The following is a 19,408-nucleotide window of genomic DNA, read 5'->3' as shown; positions in this document are numbered from 1 at the left end:
GTTGTCAGCTTTTTGTACGGAAACCCAGGCAGAGGGCCAAGCCAACAGAAAACAGTCTCAAGAACCACAGAATTTAAACCAGTCAGAGATCATTTCAAATGTTAATCTCCATTTGCAAGTTAGACCACTATTTGCACTCGCTAATATATCTGACATAGCCTCTAGAAAAATGTTTAAACAGGGACAAAATGCACTTCCAGGGCTTAAAGCTTAAAAATAAAAAATAGGAAAAAAAACAAAAGCGCTTCAGCCTTGATTTACTGTTTAATACATAATGCATTTTGTCCAAAAACATTTTAACTTATGTATAGGTACAGAAAGAAAAGAGAATTTTGTAAACTATAGTTTTACTTAAACACGGGCTGATTTTTGAAACTATCATCACATATTGCATTTTTAAAGGCTCCTGAATATGTAGAAAAAAATGTATGATGTGCCAAATACTGCCAAACTTGTCGGTGTGGACACACCAGCTTATTCATAAGCCACTGTTAATAACTTAACTGGTATCATCGTTAAAAATTTTTATTTCAGGGGGATTTTATTCAAATAAAGTAACAAGAAGACTTTGCTTTCAACCCTTGTTGATACAACTTAATCATCTGTAGAGGTTTCAAGAAGAAACAAGTAGGTTTTAAAAATGTAATGAATAGGAAATATCTAATTGTGTCTAAATTGTAAGGAGTGAAAAGAAAAAGTCCTCATAAAAAGATAATAGTCAAGTGAAATACAGATACTTGAATTATTTGTTTTAGTACAAATACTTTGTTACTGGCCACCTTTGACAATAGCGCTGTATAATCTCAATGACGCCATGCTGTTTACTACTTGTATGTAAGAAAGCATGAATAAATATGAACACGACTTTAATTTAGTGAAAATAAGTGACCTGGGGGTCAACCAATATAGCAAATAAGCTGATTCAATAACATTTCTCTCCAGACAAGCACCTGGTTGATAAAAAATGGGAAATCAAAGTACATGATTGTGTAATCTGGTAATAGGGCTTTAAAAGAAAAGCAGAAGAAGATTTAAATAAAAGAAATGGATAGTTACTATACGCATGTCTTTGCAGTACAGCTTGGTGAACCAGGTGTTGTATGCGATGGATGCCACGATCACAGCCAAGTCCCTGCAACAAAGACACATACGCATATGAGAGATAAAATTCAAATCTTCAAATTAGTGGACTCCATCTGCTCGAAAACCATCTGATGTCATTGATCTCAAAATTCACATCATCTCAGGCCAAACTTTTCCTTTGCTCCTCGTTTGTTAAAAAGCAGTTTATCATTGTGACAGGAGGAACACCATGGGCAGGCCGGCTTTATAAAATATGACTGATACTGCAGCCGCACACAGGAGGAGAGGAGCAAAAAAACAGAGAGAGAGAGAGAGAGGACGAGTGGGAAAGAGATGCAAAGATCGATGGCAGGGTCAGTGGATTACTCAATAAAGCCACAGTTTGATCCCAGCTCCAGACCTCAAACACCGTTATATCCAGTGCTGTACACACGGAGCCCACAGACGGTCCTGTGTGTGTGCTCAGGCGGGAGAAAGAGAGGGAGGCGAGAGCGAGAGTTTTAAAATCCTCCAAGGTCCAACTAAAGCCACACTGCTGCTACACCTGCTATATATCACCAGACAAACAAGCTGCAACATGGATAGAAGAGAGGCAGAGAGAAAGAATGAAGCCGGAGAGAGAGATAGAGAGAGAGGAAGGAACAAAGGACAACATGGAGCGCAAGATGCAAAGTGGAAGAAAGAGGGTCATGTAGCCGGGAAGGGTCCTGTTGCCAGTAACTGCAGCAGCCAGAACATTTACGGTTCATCTCAGAGGAATATATTGGCTACAGGCTGTGTTCCTTTTTCATTACCGACGCAGCCTTCAGACCAGCAGCTGAGTCCGTGTGTGTAAGCAGATGATGCACACGTCCAGATTCATCATCTGAGCTGACTGACTCGTGTTATGACAGCAGGACATGTAATTGACCTCTATGATGTACCACTCAGTCATGTAGTGTGGTGGTGTTTGTATCAACTAGTACTACTTGGCCGACAAGTGAGCACAGCAGGTCAATCTGTTGTTGTTTACATCTTCTTATGGATTAATTTAATTCGAGAGCACAGCCATAGGTGAATTAAACTGGAGGTTAGCCGATTGAGGGAAAACAATTTGAGGCTTTCGCCTCTGCGGCACGCATGAATCGAGAGGGGAGCAGACTGAAAGGTTAACAGTCATTTATTACCGAGCTCTGGGGGAAATACACATCAATAACAACACAGATCCTGCAGATCTCCCTGTTCATGAGAGCATGCAATACATGAGTCAGGGATCTCAACCCCCCCAAGCTATCTTTTCCCCTTACTAGTAATATGTTTTCCCTCCTATGAAGAGAGAAAAAGTGTATAAAATCCTAATATCACTGACCGTGTGAGTGATAACGCAGAAGGCATATTTGGATTAGCATTCTGAATATCTGAAACAAATTACATACTTTGAAACTTCATCATGAATCAACATAATTTTGGGGTGTAATTATTGACAAGGCAGACAAAGAAAAATATGTAGACTCAATTCAAAACTTCTAAAAATGGGCTGAATGTTTCCCAAGGACAATTAAAGCTTCAGATGTATTTTTCATCCAATTACAGATGTGAAAGGACGTCAACATCGTCAACTGTTACAAATCAATGTAATTTATGAAGGGAGATCAATGAAAGAACTGACACCATTTAAAAGAACCTTCAACCAGAAGCAGCTAAGATTCATTCAGAATAGAACTAAAAATAGGAAAAAACACTCAAACTATGAAAAAAACCAAAAACCTAAATAGCCTTTATTGTACACTGAAAAAATATGAATCACCTCTGTTGCACACATACAGTATTTATGGAGCACACTTGCAAATAATTACCTAGTTAAATAGGATGAGGCTGCTTTAAGGAATGATGTACCAGCTGTAAAGTATTTCTTCTGTTGATTGTGTGAATATCTACATTCACTTTTAATTAATAGCAAATGCACTTCATATATTTTACGTCACTGTTTAATGAAAGATGTGCAAGAAGAAATATGTTATAGTTTAAAAACGGTTTAAGGTTTACTGTAACTATAGGTACGTTTTCAGTAATTATTAAACACTAGAAATACACTGGAAAGATCGAATAAACTTGGATATAGAACTTAGGAATTCTTCTTTTTTTCCTTTTGCTGAGCTCACTGGTTTCTGGCTGCTCCACATTAATCATACAGCATGGAGTGTCAAACATACAGCCATGGACAAGGACATGTCCAGTTTTTACCTTCTGGCCAGCGAGCTTTAAGAGATTCTATAATAATACATGTTTTTTCAAGTAGGCATCTGCACAAATACCACAGTATTTTGTTTATGTTTGACAAAATTCCCAAGAAACTGCTTTGTGGGTGGCTCTATTATGTGGAGAAACAGAAGGTGCAGCACTGCTTCTAATCTACCCACTAAATGCTGAATTACAAATGCTGCTTTCAAGAATGCTGAAAAAAAGAAAATGCCCATTTACCATATATGCCATTTCATTTATTAATTTATCCAGTGAGACCAAAAAAGAGGGTGATTATTATTTTGTATATTGATTTACTATACAGAAGAAGCATTGTTTCAATCATCATTTCATTTCAGAGATTAAGTTACTTTTGGGTTATTGATTGGAGAAAAGAAACTGTTTAAAGTGTTATAAAGGACTTTCACTTATCTGAATCTGTCTTTCATTATAGACAGACATACATCTGCCAACTGTCATAAAAATCAAAATATGATCATTCCGCCATACTGTCCAGATTAATCTGAAGAGAAACTGTAGCAGCCAAAATTACCTAAATTCACCAAATTAAACAAATGAGGAACAAAGTCAAGTTTTCCACTTTTCACTTTTCCAGTAGAAATTTGAAATTGCAATTATTTCTCATCAAGTTCTTCAGGTTTATCAACACTATGAACTCAGTTCTTCAAACAAAAACAAATGAATACACTTGGGAGCCTGTAGCACACCATGCTACAATCATAGGATGTTGCATGGTGTGCTACAGATTGTAGGCTCATATTATCACTAGGTTGTAGTGCGCATGCTCCACCCATAGTCTGATCCACAATGTCCAGCCAACATCAACAGCAACAAATATAGTAAGTAAAAATCAAACATAAGGACCTTTTTAAGTAAAAAGAAAAATGAAAAGACTAGGACACACGAAATGCAAATGTGCATTTGATATTCTTACACTTGACAAGACATAGAGAGAAGACACAATTTGTCCCGAGGGGGGAAAAAAACTAAACAAAAAGGTCGAGAAATCATACAAATCAAAGTATGAATGGGAGCGTGAACATGTTGAGAACAATGTGATGGCAAGAATCCAAATCCAAGATCATTAATTTCAATAGCTAGTGGGCAAAGTTTAGGAAATATCACAAAGCGGTGGTTTGTCCCATGAGGAGAATAAATATCCTTAATAAATATCCCGAACTGTTTGTTTTTTCTTATTCAGAAATAAAAAAGAAAAATTGTTTGAGGATAAAGGTCAGTGGGAATTATTAAAAATGCTCAAATTGAGGGAATATTTTACATGACTGGTACCATGACAGTAATAAAATCAACACTTTAGAAAGCTGTATCAGATATAGAAAGCTATCGGATATAGGAAGAACATAACTCGGGTCTATTAAAGCAACAGGACAAGCCACGTAAAACATGTAAATCCTATTTATTCGAACAACAGTTGCATTTCCACTGACATTAATTAGCATGTGTGCATGCACATGGAGGATTGACTGTCAAGACAAGAGGTGCTCCAAGTCGTTCTCAAGTCAGCAAGGCGTAACAGTTTTCCTCACACACACAAACGCCAAAGCAAATGTTTGCAAGCACAAAACCTCAACTTGCATGAGACACTTTCCATTCTGCAACATGGTGTCAACCAGCAATGGCCAAACAATGACAATCACTGCCTGTGCTTGTGTGCGCATGTCTGACCCAAAAAAAATTAATGGAAAGAAAATACAGGAAGTAGATAAGAGGATAAGACGGGGCCCAAAAAAAAAAAAAAAAAGGTGTCCACTTTCAGTCAGCAGTGAGTGGAGGCGGTGTTTGGACGGACAGCAGTCAGCAGAAAAAGCACTGCCTTGTCGCTCACAGTAACGGTATACGAGCTCAATCGGGGAGATGGAGGGAATGAAATGTGGAAGGACAGGGAAGAGAGGATGAGAGTAATGCACTACAAATGGCCCCTGGCATAAGATCATGAACAGGCCCATTCTTTTGTCTTTTGTTAGGTCACTTGTAGATTCTTGATTAAGTCCCAGCATTGCTTTTCCGTAATTTTGCTTTCGGCAAAATTGGCAACTGGCAAAAATCTTTGCTCGCTCCATCAATTTTGATTTGATGGTACCTTGTTACAGAATAGAGAGGAATAAACATCGGATTGTGAGCTCAAGGGAAGTACATGTTGAAGTCGATCTTAAAGAGAGGAAGGAACTCCCTCTCTGTTCATAAAAATATACTGCAGGAAAAAAAAAAAACAACAGCAGCAAAGCAGCGATTTTGGCTTTCAATATGAAAGGCATTAATATATTCATGAGTTCTGCTTGCAATCATGTTACTATGAATGGCTTTTTGATTTGCCAGCATAGCAAGGCTTTGCTCCAGTGATAAGATATGCATTTTTAAGTGTTCCTATGTCCTCTCAGGACGGGATTTGGTTTTTGCGACATGAGATTGATCTTGCGAGATTTTGCGACTATTCCAAGAGGCATTGTTTTGTTTTTGTTTTTTGAAAAAGACAAAGCATCCCTCAAACACAAGACAAGCGAGGTTGTCTCCGTGTTATGATCAGCAGCACTTGGCAATACATACACAACACATGTGAGAAAGGGAACGAGAGTCTTAAAATAAAAAGTATCACTGGGGAGGTAGGAAAACACACATGACATCTTCCAGCTGTCTTGGAGCTGTACACTCTGCCTCTGACACGCATTTCACTCGATTTCTCTATGATCTCACCAAAGTTCACACAAAATGAAGCAAAAGCACGGGACAGAGAGTGAGCCAGCGAGCAGACAGGAGACTGATGCACCTCAGATTTTATCCAGGGAGTTACTTTGTCTGACAAGTAGCCAATCTCATGTCAGACAAGTTGAGAAGTGGCAACTGATGAGGTGCAACCTGCTGTGTCAAAGCCTCATGATACTGAATCAAAAACCAAAGTATTTGGACACATGCATTTTTTCTGACTTTGTTCCAGTTTCAGGAAAATCGGATTCATATGAAACAGAAACTGTGCAACTGAAATTTGGTTCAAGATACAAATCATGCGAACGTGCAACGTTTACAAAAAAGCCAAAGCAACTGAATCAGTAAGACTGAAAATAAATTCACACTTACACAACTTGATGACTGACTGGTGCACTTTATGTTGTAAATTAGTTATCGGAAATAAAACAAACGGTGCTGATCCATATTCTATTGTTATTTCCTTCCACAATACAACTTGTTTTTGGGGTTGTTGTTTTTTGTATACTGCAAGTATACAAAAAAAGGTGGAACAGTGTACAAGTTTCTCCCTACTTAACTCCAGTTTAATTGTTTCACGTCACCTCCAGGTCGAAAGTGATTCCTGCTCCTTTATAAACTATAAATTTGATCTGTCAATAAATGCTAAATGAGGCAGGGAAATCCTCTTTTACGCTTTCAAAATACAAACATTTGCACATCTCAACCCATCATTGAACTTATCAGTGAATGACATCTCCAGACCCCACTCTGAACTTTTTTGGAATGGGAAAGTAAATAGATATTTAAAGAAATGCCACGAAAAAGGAAATAAAAATGATCGGGGCTGCAGTACTGCTCTGGCAGAGTTTCGCCGAGGAGCGTGCCAAACTGACAGCGACAGAACTGACAAATATCAAATATAATGAGTTTGCGTTAACTTGTCCAATTACTTTGTGTTCCCTAAATACCCCTGAAGCTGATGCAAACACCCACAAATTAATGGTGAAAGTCAGCACTTTCACCTCATTTTTACTGCTCCGTTGGAAAAGCAATGTTCTCGTGTGCTGAGCCGACACACTCTGCTGCAGTCTAACTTTGTCCAATAACAGACTCATGCAGCTTGTTGGTTTGCTTACTGTGAGTGGAAGTTAGCACTCTGTAATAAGACTGGGTGTGGCTAAGATGTCAGTAAACTATGTCACCTGCTGTCAAGATGGCTGAAATCCAATAAGTTGAACTCCCTGTTGTCCTGCGAGTGGTAGATTGTGTCAACGTCCTAAAAAAGGAAAAGAGGAAACAAAAGCCAGACTGAGAGAAAATAACAGTAAACAGAGCGCAAGACAGACAGGAGTCAGCAATATAAAGACACCTTTTTGACTATAGAGGAGATATTATACACTAAAAGCTAATAAAAACAACAAACAGTAAGGTTTGTTTTGAAGAGCCGGTCTCTGTACCCATTGCACTTCTTCTTTGCAGCCGATTCCATTGTAGTCACAGAGAGCAGCATAGGTCTCAGAAAAACCTCCTGAAATGTGAAGCGGAGATAACAAATCAACCAGAACAAGACCAGAACAAATCAACTGGAAAGGGTAGAGCAAAGAAGGGCGGTGGACATTTGAAGAAGTGAAGAGGAGACAGGGTGCAGGCCAAAGATAAAAGAGGAAGTCAGAAAGAGTGAGATAGTCAACACAGAGAGAGACAGCGACAGAGAGACAGAGCGAGAGAGAGACAGAGCGAGAGAGAGAGAGAGAGAGAGAGAGAGAGAGAGGAGAGATTAGCTGTAAATATTGAGGTGAGATGAAAGTACAGCACCATGAAGGAGCTCTACTTGTAGATTAATGGGATTACCAGCAGAAAGTAAGTGCATCCAGTAAGTTTGGTCTTCTGACCCACTTAAATCGCCGAAATGATTTGGCATGAGTGAGTGGACAGACTGAAGTGCTTTCTGTGAGATTTCTATGCAAACTTGTTTGTGTGCACGCGTGTGTGTGTGTGTGTGTGTGTGTGTGTGTGTGTGTGTGTGTGTGTGTGTGTGTGTGTGTGTGTGTGTGTGTGTGTGTGTGTGTGTGTGTGTGTGTGTGTGTGTGTGTGTGTGTGTGTGTGTGTTGCCAACAGAGAAGTGGCCGGCTCACCGCAGGTTTTCTGAGGCTCTAATGACGTCTCAGAGTTCGGCGAAAACTTGAGGCTCCCATCAGGAATATCTCCCTCTGCTCGACAAATAGGTGGACTGAAAGAAACGGTGGGAGAAGAGACTTAATTAGACCGGAGTACAGCAGCAGCGCTCTGGAGTTGCACTTTGACCCAAAACTAACATGGTCATGATGGCAAAGCCAACATCCTGATATTAAGAAAGTATAATGTCAAGCTTGTTCAACAACCGAGAGCAGCGTACCGACTTTTTGCTCATTAGCATTAAACACCGAGTGCAACCGAGGCTCAAGAGGGAGATGTGATTTACACATGTTAGAATGTGTGAAAAAAAAAAAAGAGCATGGGAATGCCAGAAAAAAAATAAATAAATGGTCTGAGCAACCTGGTCCCGGTTGTTCAAAACTAGGTTATCTTTTAACCAGCCGTTAAATACATTTAACTGACCATTAACTTTAACAGCACTGTTATCTTCCAGTTCAGAACTCGGTTCACTTCAACCGGGTATCATCTTGACGTTAAAGTTAACACACCTACAGACTACCATTAAACTTTCATCAGTGTGGTTAACTCTCACTGCTAACACTGCGTTCATGATGCCAGTTCAACAAAGAAAGGACATGGTGTATCGTGAACTCGGCTTTGACATCGGGGATTATTCTAATAAAGAGTTTATTACACAGACTATCATTTCAATCCTTTTTGCTTCATTGTTAATTTTGGCTCGAAAATCGGAAATACTTAATCATTAAATATTTTAATATTTCAAAAGTTCAAATGTTTTTCATGTTTTAAACACAGCTTGTAGTCATTATTTGAAATGTTGAAAAGAATGATCTCAACCTTTGTATGAGAGCAGATATACCACAGAAAACGAAGTTCTCAATGACATTTTTTCATGATCCACTTTGCAGACACTGGCTGCCGAGATCATATGAACCAAAAAAAGCAAAAAAAAATTCATCATCATTTCAGTTTTAAACAATGAGCTCCAATAGACTACTTGTTATAATTAAAAGATTGAACTGTGTTAATTAACAAAAAATAGAAAAAAAAACATTTGCATGCCCACAGAGAGTTGAGGTCTGGTTAGAGTGTTTCCACTCTGGAGCTGCGGTGCACCAATGACCTTAAATATAGATTAATATGTTAAATGATGAAATACCTCTGCCAACGTGCAGAATAGAACACAAGCAAGTCAAAAGTGATGCATTACTGTCGTTTCTAGCATAGTTACAATCAATACATGCTTGAGTTGCAGACAAACATTGAAAAATCACAACAGCCGTGATAGAGATGAGGAATATTTGCATATTCAGGTGTCTGCATGTGCTGGCAGAAGGAAGGTATAGCATATAGCGCTGCATTCAATCCAGATTAATGCATAACAGGATTATTGTTTTTTTGAGGGTGAGATCTAGATATGTAATTTTAATGGACACAGATGTATTGAAATCTGTGCCAGCAGTAAAACATCATCTTCACTTATGCATCATCTCCATTAATCATTCTAATCATTATTGCTAGAGTGGCCTAAAATCTGCAAAAATCAAGATGGGAGAAAAAGCAAGGGGATCCCCAAACAGTTCAATTCCTCCCCTGAGCCTCATGGATATCTGATCCACAGTTAATTGCAATTCATCAACAGCCAAGACATTTCACTGAAAAGAATCCACATTGCCAGCAGCCTGACTTAAACTACATTATTTCCATAATCCATACATTTTACAAGGGCACATGCTTCGCTTATTGATAAGTGCTGCTATAATGAGAAGGCCTCAGGTCTTGGTTACAGGTTGGAGACAAACTGAATATTAAAATACTGTACTTTCTCTTCCGTCAGTTTGTGCAACGTGCCCTGAAGTAAGGCGATAGACTCCCAGTTGCTACATAAGTGCATTTCAGTACCCAGGGGACGATACACTGGTTACAAGGCTGCAATTAGATGTGAATGAAAGCGAGTGTAACCCTCCCATTCCCTGCTCACCCCCCTCATGTAAAACATTACAATAAATATACATTACAATAAATTCCCTTCTACTCAAAGGGCATGCAAATGCAAACCTAAAATTAGCCTATGCATACAGAATGAAATACAGCTCCATAATACGTTTAAAATTATAACACTGTCCGATTTGCATTGGCAAAATGCTAATTTGTAGCCGGGCTCTTCATTGATTATAGCTGCTCCAGTCAGAACTATGACACAACATGAACGTCTGCAGTGTCAAGACTGCTTATGACATTGCTTTGGTGGTGAATAAATAACTGTAAAATTGGATCCCTGGTATGGTGTTTGAGAGCTCCCTGCTACAATTATATTAAAAAATGTATTTCTCAGCTTACTGATGTTCTTTCAAAATTTGCTAAAAAGAAAAGAAAACACATGCAGCTCGTAGAAAACCCAGGAAAGACCCGTATTATAAAGTAAATACTGTGTCCATACATACATAATACTGTGCTGTACCTGCTTTTCCTTTTTGATAGGATTACAATGTTATACCGTTGAATTCAACACACACAATCCTTAATCCCATTTGTCAACAAATCACACACAACACCTAACCACATCCATGACCTTAATCCCTACCTTATCTCCACAATCATCATCATCATCCGTCCCCAAAGCATGAGTGCATGCGCACATTATCTGGATACTATCCGCATTATGCACTTCAATCTAGCAGCACCAATTGGTCACAAGGCCAAACAATCAAACCTAGAATGATGCCCCTCCCTCCCGTCTCGCATCCCTTTTTATTCTCTTTAAATGTTCTCACTGGAAGCAATCAACCACCATGGTCCTAATGGAAAAGAGCCATTCTGAAAGATGATAGAGTGCAGAGATAGCCTTGTGCAGGTCAATAGTCAGAACTCAGTCTATCCCATTGCTCTTACAAATTGCAGAGGAGACCCACGAGAGAGTGAAATGCACTCTCCACTTGGCTTTCCAACTCATACATGCATATGACCATGGGACAAACATTTCTAAGACCTGAACCCACCTCTGCCCAGGCTATTCTATACTGTGTCCTCTGTGCTTTCCTTTTTATGATGTGCAGAGGACATTCAGTGCCCACTTCAAGAATGGCTTTTTGACTGGAGGCTTGAGTCTCCAGTGGCTGTGTGTTCTGCTACTCACTGCTTTTACTACTTAAACTGTTTCAGGGAATAAAAAAATAAAAAATAAAAAAAAGAGCACAGTGCCTTCAGGTAACAGCCTACTCAGTGTCAGCTGGTTGATTTAATCCCAGTGATTGCTGGGTGTTAAAGTCTACAATGACACAGAAACGCTCTGGATGCAAACTTACAGCAAGACAAGAATGAATTTGGCCGCTGAAGAGGAAGGCAGCCACAAAGCGAAGCTGCCAACTTGCCAACGCACTGTCGAGTGCTGTTAACGTTGGCCAAGTTGTCTTCGCTCCTCAGCGCGTACAACACAAAAACAGAAAGACTTGTTTCTTTGCTCAAGGCGGGCATGCTCGGCTTACGCATAAATTGAGTTGTTGAAGACTCTGGAGAGGGCATAGTTGATGTGGCTGACCATGTGATCCAGCTGATCCTGGGACTGCAGTCTGAGAGAGTAAGTAGTCTTGTCTGTGTCGATGACAACCTGCACGCAAAGATCACATTTTTCCCTTTACGAGTTCACACTTCCATTACACCAATGGGAAAACAGAAATGGTGCTTACCTGGTGTTCTGGATATGTGTTCATAGCTCTGATTTCCAAAAAATTGAATGTCACCTCCACCTAAAAGATAATAGGGACAATTGTCCACACTGAGACACACTTTCCTCACAGTTTTACATTTTTGACAAAGATAATCACATCCTCTGACCATGAAGGGGAATGTCTCTATTGAGACTTTGAACAAGTTGCTTTAAATGGAAAACCAGTTATATGACACACAGAGTCCAGAAATGGACTGAAAATAGCTCTATTTTATATAGTACTGCTCGAAGTTGACCTATTTGACCTTGGCCACCAGAAGAATAAATGTCACTTTATGACTTCCTTATAATGATTTCATCATTTTCCCCATTTGGTTTTCTCACATTTAAAGCTGTGACAAAACCTAGCAAAAGCTGAATAATTGAAGCCTTCACTCAGCGGTCAATCATTTGAGTATGTCAGCCATGAAATCTACTTCTAAAAGGCTTACAATTCTTTTTTCTACCCATTTGGCACCCTTGGAAAATAATTTACTCCTACTTCATGTAAATTATGAAGACGGTTGTTTTTTTTTGTTATCCGAGCTCTGAAATGGTGATGGAGTGGGCAAAACATTTATATTGTACTCATCTCCTTGGCCACCTGTGACCTCAACACTGATGTTAAATTGAACACTTCTCACAGTCTCAAACGAACTGCAAATTATTTTTTTTAACTGAAGTATAGGATCATGTTACATTGTACACAAGTGTCTCGCAAAGTAGCACCTGGAGTATGTAAACATTTAAATTATAGATGAGCTATTGTTGAATCAAATTCAAATGTCCACATATCTTCAATCGCTATCTTGCAACGACTGGTCCGACTTTGTTAAAGAGTGACAAGATCTAAATATCAGTGGCTGTAAAACTTAATATTTTGCAGTGTCTTTGTTCCCTTATGATGGAAGTGTTGAACCAACCCCAAGCAAAGATAACTAAATGTGGCTTTTGTGTTAAAATATGGCGCATTTATTGATCTTTTCATCCAGTTCTTGCCAAGAAGCTCTAAGTGTATTTCAAAAGTGCCAAAGTACTGCTTTAGCTTTATGCCACCTGCCACTCATCATCTTTATTGTAACGGTTATCATCAAAGTGATCTTCCTATAACATCATCACCGCAGTCATCATCGTTATCTCTTTGCTCCTGCTCTGAGAACTCTTCTACTCTTTTCTTTTTGTCACATCTTTCGTGAATTGCCATGAGATCAAGGCTGGCAAGTGAAAGCCATAAAATTCCACAGAGAGCGGGGGAACATTTACCTTGGTGGGCACTTTGACAGCAAAGAGATACAGTCTCCATGTTGCCAGGACCTGGGGGGAGAACACATTTATTTTTCTGTCACAGAGCAGGAAATGCAAAATGCAAATCGCAGCAAAAAATAGCACAGCACAAACACCTCATAAAGAGAGCAAATCATCTCCGCAGTTCATCCAAATGGCTCGTAAGTCATGCTAAGCACTCTCGACATTAGCGAGCTAATGATGATCGGGTGCGGAGTGTGTGTGTGTGTGTGTGTGTGAAAGAAATATAATGGTGAGATTGCAAGTCATACGACAGCCCGATTTATCGTGCCAGCTTGTGTTGATAAAACGAAGGATCACTTGTTCAACAGATGCCTCATTGCTCCAAAAAGGTAGAATAACAGAACAGACAAGAAGCAAAAATGAGAAGTGTAAGCAATGAGAGGTGGAGGTCTGTCAGTGGAAAGCCATTACCATTTAAAAGTGTCTCGGGAACATGTAAAATAAGGAAAATGTGAATATATTCACATCTGCCGACGCAATTAATCTCATTCATAATTCAAAAATCCATAATTAGCATACATTGTGCCTGCGCTGTACATCTCGGCCCCTCCCTCGCCCCGTCTCAAACTATCAGCCACACTTTCTCTATGCTCATTTTCAGTGACTTTCCATTTCTGCTCCCATCTCCTCCACAATTCCTTCCCTTGTATTTTCTGTCACTCTTCTAATTCCTCTCTTCATCTCCATGGAAAAGTGTTCATTTCCACGTCTCCTTGTTTCAATCCCTAATCCTCCCATTTCCCTGCGTGCTACTAGGTCCTGTGTCTGGTTTCCTCCCACCCCCAACACCTCGGTCCATCCCCTTGTGACCTCACCCCTTCCATCTCCCAACTCCCCTGTCTCTTCTTCGGGTTTTCTATTCTGTTTCTGCTCTGTCGCTTTCAATTCCTCAAGGCTTCTCTGAGCTGAATGGCTAATGGCGCCCTGCTGAGTGGCGGTGAGAAGAAGAAAGAAAATGAAATGTACAAAGAGAGAAAGCGCTGGAGGAGAGTTGGCGACAGCAATAGAAGGACGGAGACACGAGATTTCCCTCCCGATAATAAAGACTTCAGAATCTCCTCCTCCTATACTTTAACTCCAGGAAAAGCTGGCCCCACAGATCAGCCCTGTGTTTTAACAATATGGACATCCAGAACAGACTCCCATGGAGAAGAGATAGAGTCGAGGAGATGAATGGGGAAAAAATGGCTAAAAAGGGGGATATGAAATGAAAGTCTAACCAAAACGTGAAAATATATCTGAGCACAAGTTGGTAAAGGAGCTTTTGCAGGAGATTGTTCGTAAAAATGACAGCTCCTTGACAAGTTTGAAAACTTTGTTTTGTAAATCTGGAGGAAGAGAGACCTTGAGGCACAAAGGTGGTACAAGGCGAGACATATTTATAATGGGAAAGTGAAAGATGGAAACATTTTTTGTCCTTGAAAGGCCTGCTACCTGACAGAAGGTCTCATCATGTAAACAAACACATCAATAATGCAAGATTTCTGATGGCTGCCAAATTGAGGCTGAACCAGGCCTCATGTGTAGAATTTCTCCTCTCTTTATACATCACTTACAAGCTATTATAGGCTGGATATCATTAGAGACAATCAATGCTGCGGTCATTTTTGCTTGTTTGGCTTAGAGAATGCCCAGTAGTGAATGAAAAAATATGATTAGTATCAAGTCAATAAAAGATGTCTGGCACAATAAGGTTAGGAGCCAGTTGGTTTTTTTTCAATAATTTCCATCTTTTACACCTAAAATGCCCCTTCACTCGGACCTCCATGCAACTAGAGCCCCTCCCTCATGGAATCAATAATAGCATAAATGCTTGAAGCGAGTGTCTCCATTTTATCATTTATCAGGTGTGTGCACATGTGCATTTCAAGGATCAGCTGTTCAGTCTTGCCTCATAAACCACCGCCTGTATGTTCTGCAAAATGTATTATTGTTTTGATACCTATAAAAAACAGTAAGGTGCATGTTCTGTGCTGACTGAGAGAGATACCCGTCAGTCAACACACCTCCTCGCCATCCTACAGATATCTGCCCAAGTTCTCATTGAGTTACATCAGTGACATTTAAGTCCCTCACATCAATATTTTAGTCAGACAGTCAGAGCGGTGCAGACTTTCTTTTGTCAATCTTACTGTTTGGAGTGGAGCTGATGTAACTTATTGCATCAGAATTCTTCAGACTTGGATCTACCAGCGAGATCAAATTAAAGGATATCTGATCAGATTTAATGGTGGGTCATGACTCAGCACAAGTTTGTTTTCTACAAACAGAAATCCCAAACGGTCGTCTCTGCTGAACATTACTCCACATTAAATATAATAGCTCATAGAGCAGCAGCAATAATCAATAAATAAACAACAAAATGACTGCCAGCTTTGTTGACAGCAGACTTATTTCCCTCAATTTCTGTTTGACTTTAAACTCTAGATAGATGGTTAGAGCAATGTTTCTCAATCCATGACCCGAGATCACCACGACCTTGCGTGTTTCCAAGATCTCCCTCCGTCTTCACTGCCTGATTTGAATTATGCCTCTGCAAATGTTATGGCAACCAAGGCATCCTGGTCGTCCGGGACGAAGACTGCGAAGCACCGAGTTAGATGAAGTAAGTTATCTCAGAGCATCATCTCTGGGAAATGATGAAGGATTTCATAAATAGTTAAATGAATACTCTATCAAGAGATCCAAGAGAAGTGAGTCACGGCTCTTCTAATCACATTCATCTCTGAGAAGTCATTTTTAACTCAAAGTGTGAATGTTGGCGGGATTTTATAGAAACAAACTTTGGAACTCAATGGTGACTCACAATAAATGTGTTTGTCACCACATTTTTGATCTTTGACGAAACATTTTCTTCTTCTTTTGTATGTTAATTTAATTTATAGCATTGATTCGGCAGACCATCTTCACAGTACTGCTTTTGTTTTCTTGGATGGAACCAACGTCCACAGAGACGGATCACTTTCACTTGTGACTTGCTCTTGGCTGTCTCACTCTTGAGATACACAAGTTATCTGAACAAACAAATCAATTCTTTTTGAAGCATCAAGCCATAAGGACAAATTATACAGCTATTAATATTAATTGGCACAAACAATCAGTGCTCAGCTTGAACCCCACGAGCCGCAGCCGGCGTTTTATTTCCATCCTCATGTGGCAACGAGAAAACCCACTCCACAGATCAATCAGGAATCCTAAAAGCCGCATCGAGATTCACTTTCCGTCCCGGAAATCCTCCGAGATGAGATGGTCAACTTTTTTGATCTGGGCAGCCAAGGAGACAGCAGGTGACAGTCTCAGAAAGCGATGAAGGGGTGGCAAGAGAGTGGCGCTGGAAAGTGAGAAGATGGGCTGGGGGGCAAAGAGGTGCCCTTGCTGTGATGGCAAAGTGTCAGAAGCTCTAGTTCAAAGAGCCGGCCAGCCGGCCAGCCCCTGAAGCAGACTGCAAGGACAGGGTGGGAGTTGTGTCATATGGAGGGGGTCCGTGTACGGTTTGTGCACAAAACTAACAAACGTATCTCTTGCTGGTTGTGTGTGTGTGTGTGTGTGTGCGTGTGTGCGCGCACGCACACACACACACACACACATAGCCGACAGGGTAAGGGTGGGGGCTTATATTAATCATAAGCTGTCAGGCTCTGGGTCTTGCACTTCAAACGAGATGGTGCAAATCAAAGTGTGTCTCTAGGTCGTGTGTGTGTGTGTGTGAGTGTGAGTGTTTTGCTGCGTTGCCTCTGAGGGAACAAGCAGGGGATCAGTGCCAGATTTGACCGCCTGTGGTATTTCTGGCTTGGTCACAAGGGCATTTTAAATGCACACATTCATGCATGCCCCCCCCCCCCCACACACACACACACACACACACACACACACCAGCACAGAATCAGAAACATTCCAATACACATATTTGCATAAGTCTATCAAGCTTGTACGGCACACGCACCTTCATTTTGTTTTTACACATAATGATGCACAATGGCTTGGTATGCTGGCTTTGGGCTACACTTTACCATCTCCCCCTCCCTCTCTCGGGATCACAGACATCAGAGTCAACCACTATCACTCAAATGAACTCTGCATCATTAGAAGACAACCCTGCCATCAGTCAATCCATCAACTTGTGTGTGCGTGTGCGTGTGCGTGTGCGTGTGTCTGTGTGTAAGGGTACAAATGTACAAATGTCCCTGGTCCTATTTTATAAGTGCACTTTAAAGAGGTAGGGGGAAAAAAAAGAAGTAGCACCAAATGAGAACTAAGAAATGTACAGCTTCAAAATACATCTTGTTTGAAATTACCCCTTGAAAAACAGAGTCCTAAATCAAATCTATGGCAAGCAACCACTCTGAACGCCTTCTGCAGAAACTGATAAAAAGAAGGGAGAGGACCTAAGAGATAGATGATACGGAAATGTTGTGAGGCTACACTATAGACGGCAGTAAGAGATGAGTGTTTAAGAGGAAAAATAGGGGTTAAAACATGGCAGGGACCGGGTGAATGAGCCAAAAAGGGACCGATTGGTGGAGGAAAAAAGAAAAGGTGGAGCAATGTGAAATTGTGAGATGAGAGAGCAAAAGCCCCTTTAAAAAAGTGTGCACAATGCTGAATGAATGAAGAAAGAAGAGAGAGTAAAAAGAGGAGCTGTCGATGGAGGATGATCGAGACAATGAGAGGGAGGGAGTGAAAGAGGGAAAGGGACTGAATTGGATGGAGAGATAAAATAGAGGCAGAGATAACCTGAGTTGCCTTTCAGCTCTGACAGTACGCGCTCCCACTCACACATCTTCTCTTTCTCACGGGGGAAGAGAGGTCAGCACTTACACTTCGCAGCCTCCGCCATAGGCTACCAACATGTGTTATGATAATCAAAAGAAAGCTCAGTCCTAATTACAGCACAAGAGGGCTCGTCACGCATCCTCAGATGCTAAATCAAGATACTTATGGGGATAAAAAATAAAAAAAAAAAGCTCCACACTGAAAATCTGCAGGGAGAAGCAGGAAGAAAGACTCACAGTTGATGCAGGGGAAATGTTCACTATTACACAAGCGTGTTATCTGTTGCGAGAGAATATATGATCGTGCCGGGAGCGCAGGCTGTCTCTGCTTTACAGTTTTCTACTCCGTTTTCATTCACAGTTCAACACACAGCAGGATTCATCGACCAGGGCAAGTTTCACCATTTCAAGTTATGTAATTCAAAACCTCTTTCCTTTCACTTTGTTTAGCAGCACTTTTTTTCTTTTAAAGTAGCATCAGAAGCAACCACTTCATTACTGGTTCATCTCCACCATTGGCTGCAACACATTCATTTTCCTGCAGGCTAATTTTTTTTTTTTTTTTTCAAACATCAACCACAAAGGAAAAACAAAAAATGTTGGCTTTGACTCTGTACTGGGACAGTGAAAGAGAGAGAAAAAATACACAATTTCTCTCCAAATCTAATATACTGTGTTATACAACTCCGATAGAGTAAAAAAAAAAAAAAAAAAAGTCCCCAAAAACAAGTTTTTCGAAATCCTGTCTTTTTTGAGTGGTGTTGATTGGTGTGCTGTATTTACTGTACTTTGCACAGTCAACTTAAATATGGTAATATGGAGCCGAGTCTGTAATTAAGTAAATTGAGACACAGTAAAACAGACTCAATGAACAAGAACATTCATAAAACATTCAATATATCCTAAATGTGAATACAATCTGACATACAATGAGGGAATGACTTCAGATTTAGTGGCTATATGAGTTCCCCTTTTTGGGCTTTTTTGTTGCTTTACAAAAAAAAATTAAAAATCCATTGATTGATGCAAGAAGAGAAAATCTTCTATATGCATTATTATGACATTGACTCAATCATGTAGTTTTGAAAAAAAAGATAATTTCTCATCAAATTCTCATTAAAGTAAGCTATTTCCTTTACTTAAAGTTAAAAGTAAATTCTTGCACTTGGAATGGATAAATTAATACACGGTAGAAAACTTGAAACTCAGATAAAAACACATCACGTGACCACCACACAAGGAGCCAATTAAGTTACTTTTACTAACCATAAAGAGGCTACATCGGTCCAAGATTTAGTTATCTAAAAATTACATACTAGATTTGCTGCTTTAAAAGAGGGAATAAAGGCTGGACTCATGAAGCCTCTCCTCATTCCTGCAGACTCAGTCCGGACAGTAAAAGCTCGGGTCAGGCTTGAGTAAAGACACTTAGCCTTAA

The 19,408-nt window shown here is 40.0% G+C and overlaps 1 protein-coding gene across 1 annotated transcript in view; it reads right to left on the bottom strand.

The window, feature by feature from the left end:
- Positions 1–19,408, bottom strand: part of carmil3 (capping protein regulator and myosin 1 linker 3) — a gene marked incomplete at both ends in the record, with an annotated part of 86,249 nt that overhangs the window by 58,657 nt on the left and 8,184 nt on the right. Inside the window, 7 exons of the mRNA XM_080503076.1 lie at positions 1,057–1,132; positions 7,230–7,303; positions 7,485–7,555; positions 8,163–8,257; positions 11,670–11,791; positions 11,871–11,930; positions 13,154–13,204. Of these exons, the coding sequence (XP_080359202.1) occupies positions 1,057–1,132; positions 7,230–7,303; positions 7,485–7,555; positions 8,163–8,257; positions 11,670–11,791; positions 11,871–11,930; positions 13,154–13,204 (549 nt within the window). The remainder of the gene's footprint in view (positions 1–1,056; positions 1,133–7,229; positions 7,304–7,484; positions 7,556–8,162; positions 8,258–11,669; positions 11,792–11,870; positions 11,931–13,153; positions 13,205–19,408) is intronic.

This window comes from Blennius ocellaris (genome assembly GCF_963422515.1).
Source record: "Blennius ocellaris genome assembly, chromosome: 10".
Taxonomy (NCBI): domain Eukaryota; kingdom Metazoa; phylum Chordata; class Actinopteri; order Blenniiformes; family Blenniidae; genus Blennius; species Blennius ocellaris.
This window is presented reverse-complemented; position numbering and strand designations above follow the sequence as displayed.